At 41.8% G+C, this 17,047-nt stretch overlaps 1 protein-coding gene and 1 pseudogene across 6 annotated transcripts in view; one reads left to right on the top strand and one right to left on the bottom strand.

Annotated features, from left to right (window-relative positions):
• The window catches only part of LUC7L (LUC7 like), a 29,672-nt gene that overhangs the window by 12,369 nt on the left and 256 nt on the right, over window positions 1-17,047 (bottom strand). For 2 of the 6 annotated variants that reach the window (XM_023616770.2, XM_070232541.1), the window contains exons 2-4: window positions 16,201-16,271; window positions 15,135-15,229; window positions 10,037-10,135 (exon numbers count right to left, since the gene is read on the bottom strand). In XM_023616770.2, coding sequence (XP_023472538.1) covers window positions 10,037-10,132 — 96 coding nt within the window. In that variant the 5' untranslated portion in view covers window positions 10,133-10,135; window positions 15,135-15,229; window positions 16,201-16,271. Of the gene's footprint in view, window positions 1-10,036; window positions 10,136-15,134; window positions 15,230-15,852; window positions 15,936-16,200; window positions 16,272-16,384; window positions 16,590-17,047 lie in introns of those variants that run through there. The other 4 variants (XM_023616767.2, XM_023616768.2, XM_070232539.1 and 1 more) reach the window with 3 other exon arrangements.
• LOC111767600 (alkaline ceramidase 3 pseudogene) lies at window positions 11,303-11,867 on the top strand (annotated as a pseudogene).

Here is a 17,047-nt window from a genome sequence, read left to right as displayed (position 1 = left end):
ATGTACTCACTGGTCTTTGTGAGCCACGTAAATATTATTCCCTCAGTGCTGAGGGTAGAGTTCCCCCTTCCACCTCAAAACAAAACAATAGAAAAAGATTACTGAGAGCTGTGAATACGTTCAGTTATTGCCTACTGTCTAAAGTAGCAGGAAAACTGGTTACTACTTACCCAAAGAGATAAAGAAAAATAAACGCTAGAAATCTAACTGCTTACTCTGAAAAGAATTGGTGGGAAACAATACAATACAAATTAACAAGCTGTCACATATGCTAAGCAGTTAACTTGCCATAACTAGTCAAAGGCCCCAGCATCACTTCACATAAACATACAAACAAGACATCACTTTTCCAACTGTCAGGCTATGATCAGCACCCAGGAGTCAGCTTGCCAATGCTGGCATCATGTTAAGTATGACACCAAGTGAGGTTGGCAGTGGAGGACGTCGGTAGACAGTATGATCTATCACAAAAAATAGAGAAAAGAAAACTTTGGGTGGAGATGATAATAAGGCAGGTGAAAGTTATGCCAACAGACCAAGTGGTGATTATCCATGCCCACTGCCCACCCCACCCCAAAGATGGCCAGGAGAGGAGTCAGCTATTAGGAAAGCGTGACACCAGAACGGACAGCAGGGATACTGGAGAGGGTTATGGTCACCTGCAGAAATCTGAAACACTCTTTTCAAATAAATGCACGTTTGGGAGTAGGGCAAGACAGGGAAGAGGCTCTGTGATGGTGCCAAGTCCGCCAGGACGCTGGAGAAAGGCTGAAGCATCATCCTCCACTGAAGCCAACTCTCAGATTTCACTCCACAATTTTGGAACTCAGGACTTTTCCATCGTTGGTCATCCAGATATTCTCTGACAAACACTTCACTGTGTTCAAATCGAACAATCAGGAACGACAATGACTGGCATGCCTGCACACACGTACTTCCTGGAAAGATTACAGGTGACCAGCTCTGCTGACAGGGTCAGGACTTGCCAGGATGGAACAGCTCCTAACAGACCAGCCTGAGATGCCCAAGTTCACCCAGACACAGGCACTGAGACTTTGTGTGGACTCTACTGTATACCCAAACAGAGCGCTCTCACAGCTGAGGCAGACCCAGAGACCCACTCATCAGGCTCGGGTGGGAAGCAGACACCTGACAACCCTGCCAGTACCTTTACCAATCAAAGCAAGTGCCTGCATCTTAAGCAGAATCCAAACTGGCTATGGACTCAAACACCTGATAAGCTAAAAGCTAAATGGTAAACTTCACCACACAGAAGCAGCAGACCGTAGAGATGTCTTTCAACTGCCACACTCTTTAAAGGATGGCTCTCTGTCCTACCGCCCCTTCCTCTTCAATGTGCTTCTCAATTTCGGGTTGGTTCCTAAATCAAAGAGCAGGTTTAAATGATCAAAAAAAAGATAATCAAGCCTAAAAGTTGTCCTAATCACAACCTACCACTTACTAGAAAGTCATCCAACTTCTGTAACTCAAGGGTGCTGTGATGCACCACGAACCACCAAGGGTCCCTGCACACAGCGCTGACACACAGGTCTCATCGCACACGCAGGACTACGTGGCGCCACTTCCAACTCTGCCCAGCAGCAGTAACACCGAACGGCAATCAGTGAGCTGAGACAAGCCCTCGCTCTGAGCAGAACAGTCACAGCAAACGTGCGCCCCTGTGCTATGCTGCGTGTCCACATATGCCTCAAAATAGCTGCAGAGGCACTCTTAAGGTCTCCATCTCCCAGATGAAGAAACTGAGGCATAGTTTCCAAACTACTAAGGGGTGGTAGGAGGATCAGGTTGAGGATGCGAGGACCCGTGGTTTGGCTCCAAAGTCCCTATTCTCATCCTCACACTCTGAGGCGATTATCACCAGCCCCGTTTACAGATGCAGAGAAAAGGGTGGAACAACTTGCCCAAGGCCACATAGGGACTCTAACTCAGATACCTGACTTAGAACAATCTGACTACTACACTGTACATCTGTAAGACACAAAAACGAGGGATACTCAGAACCTCTCTCATCTGGTATACTAAAGACAGTTCAGAAATTAGTTCACACGGTGTGTTGTTCAGGAAACACAAAACAAGACAATTTAGGGAAAAGGTTAGCCGTATCTTCACTGAATTAAAGAGAAACAAATTCTTTACACTTTCAACACGTGAACAATAAAGAAACATACTGCTCCATAACTTTTCTCTAAGTTAAATTAATGAAGTAATACTGCTGTTTGCTGGTATTCAAGTTCAGAAACTTGCAATACATTTATATAGATTACCTAACAGCAAACATTACACACCCTTTCCTAGGGAATTTCTGGGTAAAACACTCTCAAGAAACCAAGCCTGGGCCTGGCGGTCAGGTTGAGGTTGTGTTAGGCCAGAAGGAACCAAGATGAGGATGGGGAGGCACCCTCTCCCAGATCAAACACATGTGTTTTGGGTGGATCCCAGGTAGAAGAGTGGCAGAGGTCCCACTCATCAAGCTCCAGCTGAGGGTCTAGGCAGAGAAAACCTACACAAGGAAGTACACACCTTTACAACAACCCTGTCAGACTCACGAATAAACAGCGTGTTAGACCCCTCTGACTGGCAAAGACCCAAAAGTTTGGTAATTTAATTACGGAAGATGAGAAAATGGGAACTCTCATATAAGGCCAGTGTGGAGTGTTCTCTATGGAATATCTATCCAAATGAGCAATGCACACACCTCTGTGATCCAACAGTTCCACTACTGGGAACCTTTCCTAGATACACTCCATGTGCCCATGTGTGATGCAGCACCATGACCACCAACAGGGGACTGGTCCTATAAAACACATACTCATCCTTCGGAATATTATACAGCCACAAAAAGGAATAAGGGAACTCATAGGAAAAGTTAAACAAAAACAGCGGGAGGCGGGTGTAGACTAAGTATACAGTAGACTACTATTTGCGTTAAAAAAGGGAATACAGGGGCCGGCTGGTGGCACAGTGGGTTAAGTTCACGGGCTCTGCTTCAGCGGCCCACAGTTCAGTTTCGGATCCCAGGCGCAGACCTAGCAGCGCTCATCAAGTCATGCTATGGCAGCATCCCACATAAAACAGAGAAAGATTAGCAACAGATATTAGCTCACGGTCAATCTTCCTCACAAAAAAAAAAAACTTACAGGGAGTGGCCCTGTAGCATAGTGGTTAAGTTCAGCACACTGTGCTTTGGCGGCCCTGGATTGCGAGTTCAGATCCCAGGCACTGACCTACACCACCTGTCAGCCATGCTGTGGCAGTGACCCACATATAAAATAGAAGAAGACTGGCACAGATGTTAGCCCAGGGAGAATCTTCCCTGGTTTAAAAACAAAAAACAAAAAAACAAAACTTAAATTTGATGATCAAGCTTCTAGATCTAACTCCTAGATTGCAGGATATTTCACAGATAAGGAAAAACATGTTAAGAAGACATCATGAAGATACAATTAGCAAAATAGATTTAAAAAGATAAGATTCAAAAAGACTTAGCAAGCATTCTAATGTGTGGCCCTCTTTTTGGATCCTAAATCAAACAAATAACTTTTATTTTTGTTAAATATATGTTAAATATTTTGTTTTTATAACTTTTGTTAAAAAAACTTTTTTCAGACAATTTAGAAAATTTGAACACTATTAGAAGATGTTAAGAAATTATTTTTAAAACTATGATTATTTTTAACAAAGTTCTTATCTTCTGGATACACTATTGGCAGAATTTACAGATGAAATTCTCTGAGTAGGGGCTACTGTAAAATAATCCAGTGGGGAAAGACAGGATAAAGATGAAACAAGAGTCTTCACATCAATAATGACTGAAAACTAGGAGACGAAATCTGGAGATTTCATTATATTATTTTGTTCACTTCCATATGTTTCCAGTTTTCCTTAAAATATTTTTTTAAACATGCTAAGTAGATTCTGTCACAACCAAGTATAATACCCGATTCTTTGTATGCAGAGGAGATCTTCAAAAGCCAATGGGAATGGTGAAATATTTACAGATGAAACGACAGGATGTGTGAGGTTCGTGAGAAAAGTTCGGACAAACATGAAATACAGGTGGACACAAGCTGATCCTTCCTGAAGCTGAGTAATGCATACGTGAAGATTCATTACACTGTTACATCTACTTTTAACATTTGAGATTCTCCATAAAAAAAAAAAAAAAAAAATCCCTGGTAAGTCAATCTTTCTTAGTCTTTTTTTGTAGAAAAACATTCCATTTAATCATAGCTTTAAACTGTTAAAAAGTTCTATGAGCACAACTCTCTACCTCCTTTTTGCCAGCGGAGCCTCAGAATTCCGACCTAGAGCCAATCCCTGAATTGGCAGTGACAGGCTTCCAGCAACTGCTCTGAAATAGTTCGTTAAAAAGCTCACCAACCAAGGTCAGCTCATGGCATTTCGGAAGCAGGATGCTGCTTTTAGAAAGTGTTTGCGTCCTTGCGTTTTAAAGCAGTAAGGAAGGGACTGCCTCCAGGGAGCGGAGAGTGCACAGGGAAGAAGGGCTTCAGGGGTTTTCCATCACAGTCTTTTAAAAGCCAGGTCCAGGAATTCTGATTAAGCAACACATGTTCAATGAGAGCACACAAAAAAGCTTAGAGTTGAAATCTCTAGCACGCACAATTTTGTATATTTGTCTTGCTCGTGATATCACAAGCAATTATAAGTTGTTAACAGGTTTCATAAGCATTAGTTTCAAACGAACAGTCTACAATATGGGTGCATCATAATTTGCTCATTCATTTTCCTCTTCTTGAGCATTTTTGTTGTGTCCTATTTTTCAGTCTTATAAACAAGCCTACCACAAACATCTTTGTGTACCAATGTTTGCCTGTATTTCCAATTACTTCCCTAGGACAGAGATTTGTAGAAATAAGTCACAAGGTAGAAATACTTTCAAATTCTCATTTCTGCCTACCATATTAGCAATCTGACTGGACCTAATAACTTTATCTGACACAGAAAATGTAATTCTTTCTCCTCCCCTCTCCCAAGAAATAATCACTTGAGTTTGGCATATACCTTTTAACACTGTTATTTAAAAAATGCATACATAAGCGAACAATTTTTATTCCAACCAAACAGGATAGTTTTGCAGGTTTCCTTTTTTACCTCAATGTACGCATCTTCTATGACCTATAGCTGTGCAGTATTTCATTGCATTTTAACAAAACTACTTTAACCCCTCCGATAGATACATATTTGGCTTTTTTGACTAATTCAAAATGATGCAATAAACATCTCATGTGTTCCCATACATAGGCAAATATTCTTCTAGGGCAATTTCTTACAAACTGCTAGAGGTGACTTGAAGTTTATAAATATTTTAAATTTGTATAAAGGACTGATGAATTCATATAAAAGGTCTACTGAAAGTCAAATGTCACTTAAGCCCATGAATTCAGCAACTAAGAAATAAAACGGGCTTGCCCCATGGCCGAGTGGTTAAGTTCGCACGCTCCACTTTGGCGGCCCACGGTTTTGCTGGTTCGGATCCCGGGCACGGGCATGGCACCACTCATCAAGCTATGCTGAGGCGGCGTCCCACGTGCCACAGCTAGAAGGACCCACAACTAAAATACACAACTATGTACTGGGGGGATTTGGGGAGAAAAAGCAGAAAGAAAAAAAAAGAAAAAAGAAGACTGACAAGAGTTGTTAGCTCAGGTGCCAATCTTTAAGGGAAAAAAAAGAAAGAAAACATATTTTAACAGTAATGCCGCCTTCTGTAAAGACAGAATTTTCTTTTAAACTAATGCATCATGAATTAATAAATCAACTAAAAATTCAAGTTTTAGAGAACAGTTTTTCTTTTCTAAAAGAATAAACAAAACGCATGGGTGTCTTAGCAGCACCGTCCAGTATGCAAAGCTTTCATGTTGATCTCACTACAATAATCTGTTCAAAAGAAAAAACCCTTGTAAAATAAAAACGGTTTATAATGTAATTCAAATGCCAGTTATATTTAATATATTTGATTAAAAACTATTCAATATAAAAACAAAATAAACATTATACTTTCATTGTCAGCCGTCTCTGTAATATAACCTGAATAAACAGAGCTCCTAAATATCCCTGGCTGACTCACTGGATGAAGTATGATTCCTCTCCTAGTGTCACATGACGCCACTTCCATTAATTCTGGCCAGTAACATCAAACATACAGCACCCTCAGAGACTTTGGAGATAAATGATTGGCCTATCTCACAGAACTGTTACCAAAAACAAAGAGATTCTACCAAAACACTTGGTGAGCTACACAAACACAAGTTGTTAAGAAAAATAAGAACAAATCATGGATTAGTGATGGTTCACAACCTGCGAAAATGAAACCTGTGTCCATCTCTCAATAGCGGTGATGACACTGCAGCCCTTCCAGAAACCAACCTCAACATGGACACATGGGAGCTGCAGATCCCCAGCCAGGGACCTGGACCACCCATGGGCCACACGGCAGGCTGGGAGCGTAGTGCCAACAGCAGGTTATCAGGAGGCACCAGCAGGTGAACCACAGCAAGAGTTGGCTCACTGACCACAACTTGCCAAAAAGCTTCTGAGGTGTCCTGTTTACCAAATTGCAATTCTGACAAGAAAAAAAATCACAACTAGCCTTTCTGACAGATACATTTGTTCATTTGGAATGGACTATCTTTGAAAAATACAGGTGACCTCCAGAGAGCAGTACTGGATGGTGTGTCACATGGAGAAGGGCAGATTTTTCAGCAAATAGCCTTTTATAACTCTGGAATCTGTAACAGCATATATTACCTACTGAAAAGATTTAAAAATTCATTTCCATAAAATTAATTTAACAAATCTATATATTTTGAGCAAAGACTTGATTTTTCCTTTAAGTTTTATTCTGCATAACTAAGGAAAAAAAGTTATTTTAGCTTTTAAAGTATTTTAAAAGTATTTTAAAGTCAGGGCACTTTTACTTACTTAAATTATTAAAGTAACCCATGCACATCCAAACACTACTGACATGTATAAATCAGAAAATTAAAGGTAGCATAAATTTTATGGCATATGAGTTATCTCTTACAGCCATCATTTAAAAAGACTTTTTTAAGGTCCAATCTCCCTCCCTAACACCCAGAGGTGTCTGCTTAGAGCTTCATAAAGCATCATTCCACTGTCCAACAGGACTACAATCTATGTAACCAGTCCCTCATTAATACATAGTTTCATTATAACCTTTTCTCCCCTTTAAAAAAAGTTGCCGCGAACGTCTTTTCTGCATACTCATTTTCACTTCCCTAGGATATATTCCCAGCAGCAGGAGTTCTGGACTAAGTATATATATGCATTTGACATGCCAACAGTGCCTGACAGACTGCCCTCCTACAAACACGGCTGTTCCAGGTTACCCTTCACTCTTCAGGGCAGGAGGACCTCTTCCATGTGTTTATAGCACCGGTTAGCAAACATTTTAATATGACCCATCTGTAAGGTTAAAAATTTTAAGGAGTTGGGGAAAGGGGTAGTTACTTTTTTAACTGAAAAAGTAATTCCTGCATATGGTAAATTTTCACAAAGTACAAAAAGATCTCTTGACCTGCTCTAGCCCTCAAACCAAGACAAGAGTGTTCACAATCTTTTCGGTTCCTCAAAAACTACTCTAAGCACATCAGCAAGTGTAAAACACCCTCCCTTTTTAAAAACACACTATGGAAGCATCATAACTACACTTTGCTTGTCCTTAATGTATCCTGGAGATAATCTCACATCAACATACACTGAACGACCTCAATCCTCGTTCACGGCCATACACCACCCCACTGTAAAGCATAGCTATGATTTTTCCAGTCCCTTACTGAGGAAGTCTCCTTGGTTCCTGCTTTCTTCAGCTATAATGCTGTAGGAATATTCTGGAGCAATTTATCTTTGTACCTACGCAGGTGTATCAGTAAGATACACTCTTAGAAGTTGCACTGCTGGACTATGATTTCACATCTTGAGATGCTGAACTATCCAGGAGCTGTACTCAGGTTACTCAACTCTCCATCTCTCTGGTTCTGACTGAGGGTGAGCACCTACCACAGAATTAGATGCCTGCTAGGAAATGTCTTTTTTTGTCTTTTGCCCATTTTCTATTGAGCTACTGATACTGTTCTTGTCAATCATGATGAATTTTATATATAAAGGAAACTAGCCTATCACCACATATACTGTAAATACTTTGCCTCAATTTATTATTTTATGAGCGGAAATTTTTGATACGCTAATATTTTAAGTTTTTACATAGACAAACGTATCCATCTTTCTCTCATAAGCGTCTAAGCTTCATAACATCTCAAGATGACAAAACAAAATTCATTTTGGGGATCCAACTTGGTATTTTTCCCACTGGCTACACCATGGTTTTCAAGACTATTCATTAAAAAATTCTATCTTCTCTACACTGGCTGAACACACACCCTTCATAATACGCCAAATTACTGTATATATTTCAGTCTTTTTCTGTAGTCTCAGTGTCTTCTATTAATCTATTCTCTAGCATTAATCAGGCTATTTAAAAAGTAAACTGACATTCTGATTTAGCAGAAATGCTAAGATAAGTGATCCAAAAAACTTCATTACTAAAACTGAGATTCCAACCTATATATCTGTGTATCAGTTTCTGAAACCTGATATCCCAAAGTAATGGCCACTTTACATAAGCATTTTCAGGTTACTGAAGAATTAAAACTCACAGTACAGAAAACTTCTACTTCCAAGCCCCATCTGTTAGTTGAGCTGTTGCTAAAGGCATTTTTAATTGATTCGAAGACTCAACACCAGAGCACACTATTGTTAAATAACGTATTTGAAAAAGAACTGCTAATTCTAATCACTTTTTAAGACTACTGATTTAAAGAGAATCTACTCTGGCTACAATATATCCTCTAAAATGCTCTCTGGGAGGAAAAACTGCCTTTCCTTGGGTTTCTTCTCTGGCTTCCTCACACCAAACTCGGTCCCTTCCCAGTCTTCACCCAGAAGCCTGAATGGCATCAAACCCCTCCACTGAGCTTGTGGTCATAGTGGTGACGGAGGATTAGGGAAAAGAAAAAATTACAACAGAGTGACTCTAAATCATGCATTCTCAGTGGGGACAGGGATGAAAAGTAGTCTTAAAGGGTGAAAAAAATCTTAGATATTACAATGGTTTGTGGCCTAGAAAAGATGACAGTATATAAACCAACACGCTGGGTATCTGTGTATCCAAATCTCATGGAAGGGAAGGGGACGAATTAAGAAAAAAGATCTAAAAAAGGCTCCTTGGGAAGGCAATAATGAAAGAAAAGTTGCAAAATGCCATTTTATAACCACTAAATTGCAAAACTTTAATTGTTTGATAATACCAAGTATTGGTGAGGATGCTATTGGGGGTGTAAATTGATATAGCCACTTTATCAAATGATAGAAAAAAGAAAAAGACACTACAGAACTATCTTGCAAGGACACAACACATATATCCCCTACAAATCAACAACTCCTTTCCTAGGAATAAACCCTGGATAAATCCTTGCACATGTGCACCAAAAAGATATTCAAGAATATTCATATTATTATTCATGATAGCAAAAATCTAGAATCAACTCAATGGTCTATGAATAAAGAACGCATAGTTTGGGAAATACTTAAGCACCAGTGAAAACCAACAAACCATACCCAACAAAATGGGTAAACAGAAACAATATTGAATGAAAAAATAAAGTTAAAGACTTATCTACACTATGAAATCATTTTTATAAGGCTTAAAAATAGGCAAGAAGAAACAATGTTCGAATCATAAGAATATCTAAAAAATATATTTTTTAAACAAAATGATACAAAATGCAGATTAGTATTGGGGTGGTAGACACTGAGGAAGACACAAAATGGTACTGGCCATGTTCTAGCTCTCAAGCTAGACTGGTGGAATAACAACTATTTTATTATTTTGCTTTATAACTTACAAATGTTACACTAAGCTTGTTAGTTCAATATTCTTCACAGCAGGGACGAATTAACATCAAATAAAACTTACATCCAATTCAAAAAACAGGTCCCTTTCTTTACTTGCAATCTCATAATCCGCTCGGAGGGCCAAGTCGTGGATTTTGGTACATTCTCCTAAATCCATGCGCTGTGAAAAAGAAAGAAGTATTTACACATGAATGTCTTACCCACTGTAGAAAGCATATGACCTGATGTTCAACTGTCACCAAAATAAATAATTTTTTTTGAATACTAAATTACAAGAAAATTAAGAAACAGTATAAAGCTGAGAAGCCTTTTTTTTTTTTAACCACCACGATTATATGATATTGAGATGCTGTGTTTTGTTAATTTACACTCTCTGGCTTGATAGCATGATCCTCAGCATGCACACTTTCCTGAGATAATTGGACTAATAATGAAAACCACATTAATTAGCTTTTGCCAGTTGTATTTTTACATCAGTCACAAAATAAACATGTATTCAGTGAATAGCAGCCGGAGGAAAGGGAGAGTGGCAAGGAAAAGGCCAGAAAACAAGAGTATCACCGACAGCAACAAGTTCCTAGGCATTCCTTCTTACAATCTTGACTAATCAAGATGCTCAAGGCCTAGGTTGCAGAGACAAGAAAAGGCAAAGGAAAGAGCAGACAGAAATCAGGTTTTGGCAATTACAACACAACCTAACACTTGGCTTTGTGTAGCTCTTTGTATACCAAAAGGACTAAACCAGAATAGGCTGATTCAGGGCCAAACTAATCCTTCAAATGTTCCAACCTAGTAAATGACCCTGGATATATAATTGGGGACATAGAATTGGGCCACTCAGTTGCCCCATTTGAGAACAAAAGGCTCTTTTACTGAAACCAATGATCTGTTACCAGTAAGATTAGTTGATGTGCTATTACATGTTGTAAGCACACGCAGAACAATGGGACAACACTGCATACTTCTCATCTAAATCCTGAGTACAGGACTGTGCAGGCACTTCCCGCCTCTGGCCATCTAACCAGCAACAGGGAAGTGTGAATGCTGAGGATCATGCCATCAAACCAGAGGGTGTAAGTCAACAAAACCCAACATCTCAAGGAGACACCCCTGAAGTCCAAGCTATCGGACAAAAGTACATTTTCTCCACCATGTGAAGATACAGCAAGAAAGTAGCCATCTGTAAGCCAAGAAGAGGCCCTCACAAAGAACCAAATCGGCCAGCGCTGTGATTTTGGACTTCCTAGCCTCCAGAACTATGTAAAACACTGACAGCTTGGACTGTCTTTTCTCTAGCGCACAGCATAGTGCCAGGCACATACTACTGGATGAACTCCCAATGATGTACAGCTGTTGTGTATTTGTGTACTGCATGTTTGAACGTTTCAAGATGAAGAACTCAGTAAACTATCATCTGCGTTTTACCTTAATTCTCTTCAGTTTAAAGTCACCACAGTTTGCCTTAAGGTAAAGGAGCCTGTATTTCAGCAGGTCATGCATGGAATGTTGGTCTTCACATTAGCACTTCCATCTGTTTATATTGTTACATAGGTTTATCCATGGCTAAGAGGACTCGGTTTTACATCCTTGGGTCTATTTTTATTGGGATCTTTATTATAGAACACAGATAACATCTTTTGCGAATCACTAAGGAACTTTCGAAAGAAGGTGCCACCTATCATAGGTGTTACCACACAATTTCAGGCATGGTGGCATATTTTAACTGGCCTTGGTTCTTATCTTCACATCCTTTTCAATTTATATACAAGAACACTTTACCTGAGATACAGGCCAAAAGTGAAGTTTCTCTTGGGAATCTGGCCAGTGATCCTGTTTGAGCCTCTCAGGAAGCACTGATGAATTATTCCAAGAAAACAAAAAAGCACCTACTACAGACCTGGCCAAATGAATAAGGAGATCCTTAAAGATCTATGCATTCAAGTATATCATGACCATCACAGCAAACGAGTGACTTTCCGACTAATGGTGCCAGCTACAGAGAACGAGGAATGGGGCTTGTTGGATGTTTAGCTCATGCCTTTATCTCATTTGTCCTTCTCCTCCCCCTCCCCAAAGATGTTTAAAATGAAACAAAAAAAAAAACAAAAAAAACTAGGAAGCAGAATGATGGAGTCCAGGAACTCCTTTAAGCTCAAACTACAACTGTGTTCAAAACTTCATGGATCAAAAACTTCATAGATTATAAAATCCTTAACACTTCAGGCAAATGAGAGAGGCTGGCAGTGCCTGACTCATGGGCCCTAGTCTCACAGAAGGTGCGTGCCTGGCTCACTGACAAAATAGCCTTCAGTATCAGCAGTGAAAGCCAACAGTGGGCCACCGAGTGTGGAGTTCACCTTCATGTTGACCAAAGACTGACTTTCGTATTTGAATGCTAAAACTCTCCTCTCCTTCACTCTTCTCACTCTGCAGTCGTAGTCCCTCATGTATTTGGTTGCGTGGGGGATCTAGAGGTAGAGCAACAGTGGTTCTAGAAGCCAAAGTTTCAACTAGAATCACTGTCCCTGTAAAGCTGACAACTTTTGCTTCATTCACTCTTTTAAGTACCAAATACAGTTCTTCAAAATATATAACTTCCACAAATGAAACTAAGCACGATAGCCAAAAACTGAATGGTAGCTATCAGAAATACTTAAATGTTACTGAACGCTACTGCTCAAAGAAAAACTACCAGGAAAAACAAGCACTAGAACCTTCAGTCCTAAGATCTTAAGTGCAAATCAATTTCCACCCTAAAAACTCCAACTGCCAAGACAGTTTTGAAATTAGGGAACCACATGCGACGCAAGATTCACCACTGTCTTCCTTTGCGTGAAAGCTCTCAAGCAGCCACTGGTAAGCAAGTGAGGGACAGGACTGGGTTCCATGGTCCCGCTGGATGTACCTTGTCAGCTTTGCCAAGGAGGCAGGGAAGTACTGGCCATTTCCCCTCACAGCTAAACACCAAGCAGAGCTGAAATACCACATTCATTACGTCCTTTCAAAGTCTTCCAGGCGGCTGTTAAATCCAGTGCATCAGGACTTTCGCTGCCACACACCTGTGTCCTCTACCCTCTAGTGGCCTCACACTGCTGACAGGGAAGAGCACTGAAGACTCCTTCCAGAACCTTTGGAAAACAAAGATCTTCCACTGAGACAAGTTACACTACCTTCCCTCCAGCCACCTTATTCTTCCAAATTCACCAATCAATACTACATTTTCCCATTAAGCCTCAATAAAATTACTACTTCCATTCCTCCTTGCCTCACGCCTACAAATGACAGAGGATGATTTTAGCAAACACTCGGGCCTGGCGCAGGCCTTCGCAAGCTGACAGTTATAATCACTTTCATCCTGCTGCTATATTCTAAAGAACATACCCATTCCATTTCAATTTAACACAAAACACTACTCTCATGTAGCCCACACCAGTCAGGCTCACCCTTTACAGAAATCTCCAACCAAATTTCAATCCTCGCCACAATCGACCCTCAGCAGCCCCAACACTTGTTCATTTGCATCTCCACCTGAACGCGGGTGTCCGGGGTTTCCTTCTCTTCCTCAGATCGCTCCTTCTCAGACTTCCTTTGCTGAGTTGCTCCTGCCCAACCCCACCCGGGAGCGACCCTGTTCAGTCTGTGGCTTTTCATCACTCATTTGATTCCAGAGCCTCTGCCTCCCTCTCCCCCTCACTCACGCCAGTGGCATTCCTGCTGTCCTTCAGCTCCATCCTCCACCGAGAGCAGCATATCCTAAACTGCACAAGTGTTCTTTCTCACCCTTCAGGTCTCTGCTCCAAGGTCCTCGAGAGCCTTTCCTTATCACCCAATCTAAAACAGTCCACTATCTATCCGTTGTTTATTTATTGTCTGTCCTCTTCTCGTTAGACGAGACTAAAGATTATGTCTTACTGACACCATATCTCCAGTGCCTGGCACAGAGGAGGTGTCCAATGAGTATTTGGTGAATTAACCTATACCTAACACAATAAACATGTCGAAACGCCCTCATTGTGGGTATTTTCTCCCCAGCATTCTGGAACAACACTACAGAGGGACTAAGAAAAACACGGTTGAATGTTTCAGTCTGTGTCACGTCTCTCTGCTCCCTCTGACTTCTTCCACTAAGCCCTATCAACAATTCCTGGTTCCGATGCCTCCTACTGGAGTACCCGCCAACTGAAGTGCTTTCGACTAGTGGGAGCCGTTAACGCACACTGAGGGTACCCGCAACTACCTGCAGCAAACAGCCGTTACAACCTTTTCCCACACAGGTCAAACTGCAGGTAAAACCTCAGGCAGCAGAGGTACGAGGTTTGGCGATCATCTCCTATGCGCTGTCAGAAGAGCCAGCCTGAGACAATTTAACACATCTAAGCACTCTCCCAGAGGCTGCTCCCCCAACACGGCAATAACAAAGGCAACAACTAATCATGAAAATACTCCCAAGTACACACACATCTGACCCTCAGCAGTTCTATATCCCGGGAGGTAGCTGTAAAATCTTAAAATGGTGGTGTTTAAAGGACTCCTTTTCTAAAGTAGCTGAAGCATGGCAGATAATCCTCCACTCTTTAGTCTTCTTAAATCCTATCTAATTTTGATGAAACGCACATTCTGCAAAACTAGGATTTATCTGTTTGGCTCATCTGAAGCTAACCTAAAATTTTAAGGGTCTGTATTCATTGGATCTTGTGGTGATTTCTTGAAAGGGTAGCATAACACAAAACTAAAAAATTAATGTTATTCCCAACTGATTTTTTAAAAACCTAGATTTGAGAAAGAAATGTACCTGGTTAGACCAAAAGTCTAGCATACGTTTAACTTGAAAACAAACCAACCAACCCAGAACCTTCAAAGAACTATACGCTGACCCGAAGCACTTTTTGCTACAGCCAAATGAGACTTGTATCAGTTAGTTGTGAATATCTCAGAATAAATGACTACAAAAACCTGACCGCTTTAGATAAAATTTTACAGCAGTAAAATATATTCCACTATATAAAATTCTACCCAACTAACAGAATCTATAACTTGAAGGGCAGGAGGTGATTTCTGCCTGGTAAAGGAAGACAGAACTCAACCTGAAAAACCTTCACCGTCTACACAGCACCCGTGTCTGAGTGTCTACGGCAGCCCCCAACCCCCAATGCACCTACCGTCCCAGCCAGGATGTCATGGGGGCAGCAGTCCAGGAGGTGACTCTTGCAGACACGGTCATCTGTAAACTTGACCCTCTGTCTGGTTTCGTCTCCTGAAATTCATTTGTTGTTTTAAATAAGACAGTATTATCACCTTAAGCACAAAAGCATCTGTGGTACAACACTTCACCTGGATGATTTGCAGACTAGCAAATACACTGAAAAGCTGACCTAAAGATATTTACGACTGGAGCGGAACACAGATGTTTTCTGATGCTAAATATGTCATGAAGAATCACACTTAATGAGATCTGACTCCATCATTGTGCCAAAGAAGTCAAGAAGTCAGAAGTAAAATGCTGAGCACCAAAAGGCCATTAGCCCCCCACATACATGTGGGCAATGAGCTACCAAAACTCATGCTATCAGAGGGCCATGAATCACCACGTATGACTTATAGCTGGTAGTTTCCACCACCAAGAGCTACTTATTAATCTGATCGTTTTGCCATGGACAAACGTGCAGGCAGTATTTTGCCCAAAATTACGTGAAGAAGCTTTCAAACTCTACCGCTGACTGATAAATAATCTAGACCTGGGCTACCTATCCCTCTTTCACCCCCACCCTTAAAAAAGAGTTGGCACCTGGGAGTCACTTTAAACAAGACAATACCAAAAAAAAGCAGAAAGGAACTAGGTTAGTCAATACACACTGTGAGTTCCAACACATACTGTACCCATCTGCATTCTTCAAGACCTCAGCTGCAGAATTTTATGCCCGCTGTTGAAAAGTTTTAAAGGAAAAGTTTTCTTGCCCAACCTGCAGTAAGGAAGTCAGGGGAATGATACATAAAAGTAAAGGCAAAGTGGAATGTGACAAATTTTAAAGCTAATCTGTGCATACAACACAGAGCTGTGTAATACTAAAGGAGGAATATATTTTAGGATTCGCAAGCATCCAGGATTAATGTAGTGTCTTTTTTTATGGAAAATGTTTTTCTTTCTAAACTACACTTTTAAAGTTACTTGTGAAAAAAAGCAAACACTTTTTTGTTATAACAGCTTAGAAATTGGTTGTGACTCACGGCTCGATGAACATGAGGCTTTTCTGCAACTCCCTTGCAGATTGATGTAGGCAGGCAAAGATACACTGAACCTTTATAAATAAAATAGAGGGGCCACAATTGTTCAGTTTGTATGAAATAAAAATATGGGAAGCAATTCAAAAGCAACTCAATATACAAAGAACGCTAAAAAGCACTTATTCACCTATGAAATGAAGTGCAAAGGATTGCACAGCCCTACGATTGTGCCAGTGTGGACTTTCAACTTCATCACTTCGGTAGAAAAGAAAACACAAACCACAGCAGGTGTCTAGCTCTGCAAGGATGCAACAGCGTCCTCCCGAGACAACACCGCGATCCGGCGCTCCTGCCTACAGCACGACCTACCTAACGCCTGCCAAGCGCTGGCTAACAGGGGCCTCCTGTGCGCTAGGGGGACAGGAAAAGCACCGGGCGGGAACCCACGTCAGAAAAGCACCGAGGCTCCCCGCGCGAGGCCCGAGCAGGAGCGGCCGGGGTCTCGAGGCCCGGTCGCCTCCCGCGGGCGCAGCGGCTCCCCCGAGGAACCCCGGAGGCGCGCCACCCCCCGCCGCCGGCGTCCGAGCCCGCGCGGCCGCGGCGCCCGCCGACTCCCCGGCGCGGATCGGCGCAGGCCCGCGAAGGGCCGCGGCCGCGGGCGCGGGGAGGAGCCCGCCGCCCCGGGAGCACCCGCGCGGCCGCCCGCGAGGCGAGCCGGCCCAGACAAAGGCCCGGCGCCTGCGGTCGGCGCGCGGGGGAGGGGGCGCCGGCGCAGGCGCAGACGCTCGCGGCCCCCGCCTCAGGCCGCCCGGCGGCCTCGCCTCACTCCCACCCGGCCCCTCGCCTGGCC

This window comes from Equus caballus, chromosome 13, assembly GCF_041296265.1.
Source record: "Equus caballus isolate H_3958 breed thoroughbred chromosome 13, TB-T2T, whole genome shotgun sequence".
Lineage (NCBI taxonomy): Eukaryota > Metazoa > Chordata > Mammalia > Perissodactyla > Equidae > Equus > Equus caballus.
This window is presented reverse-complemented; position numbering and strand designations above follow the sequence as displayed.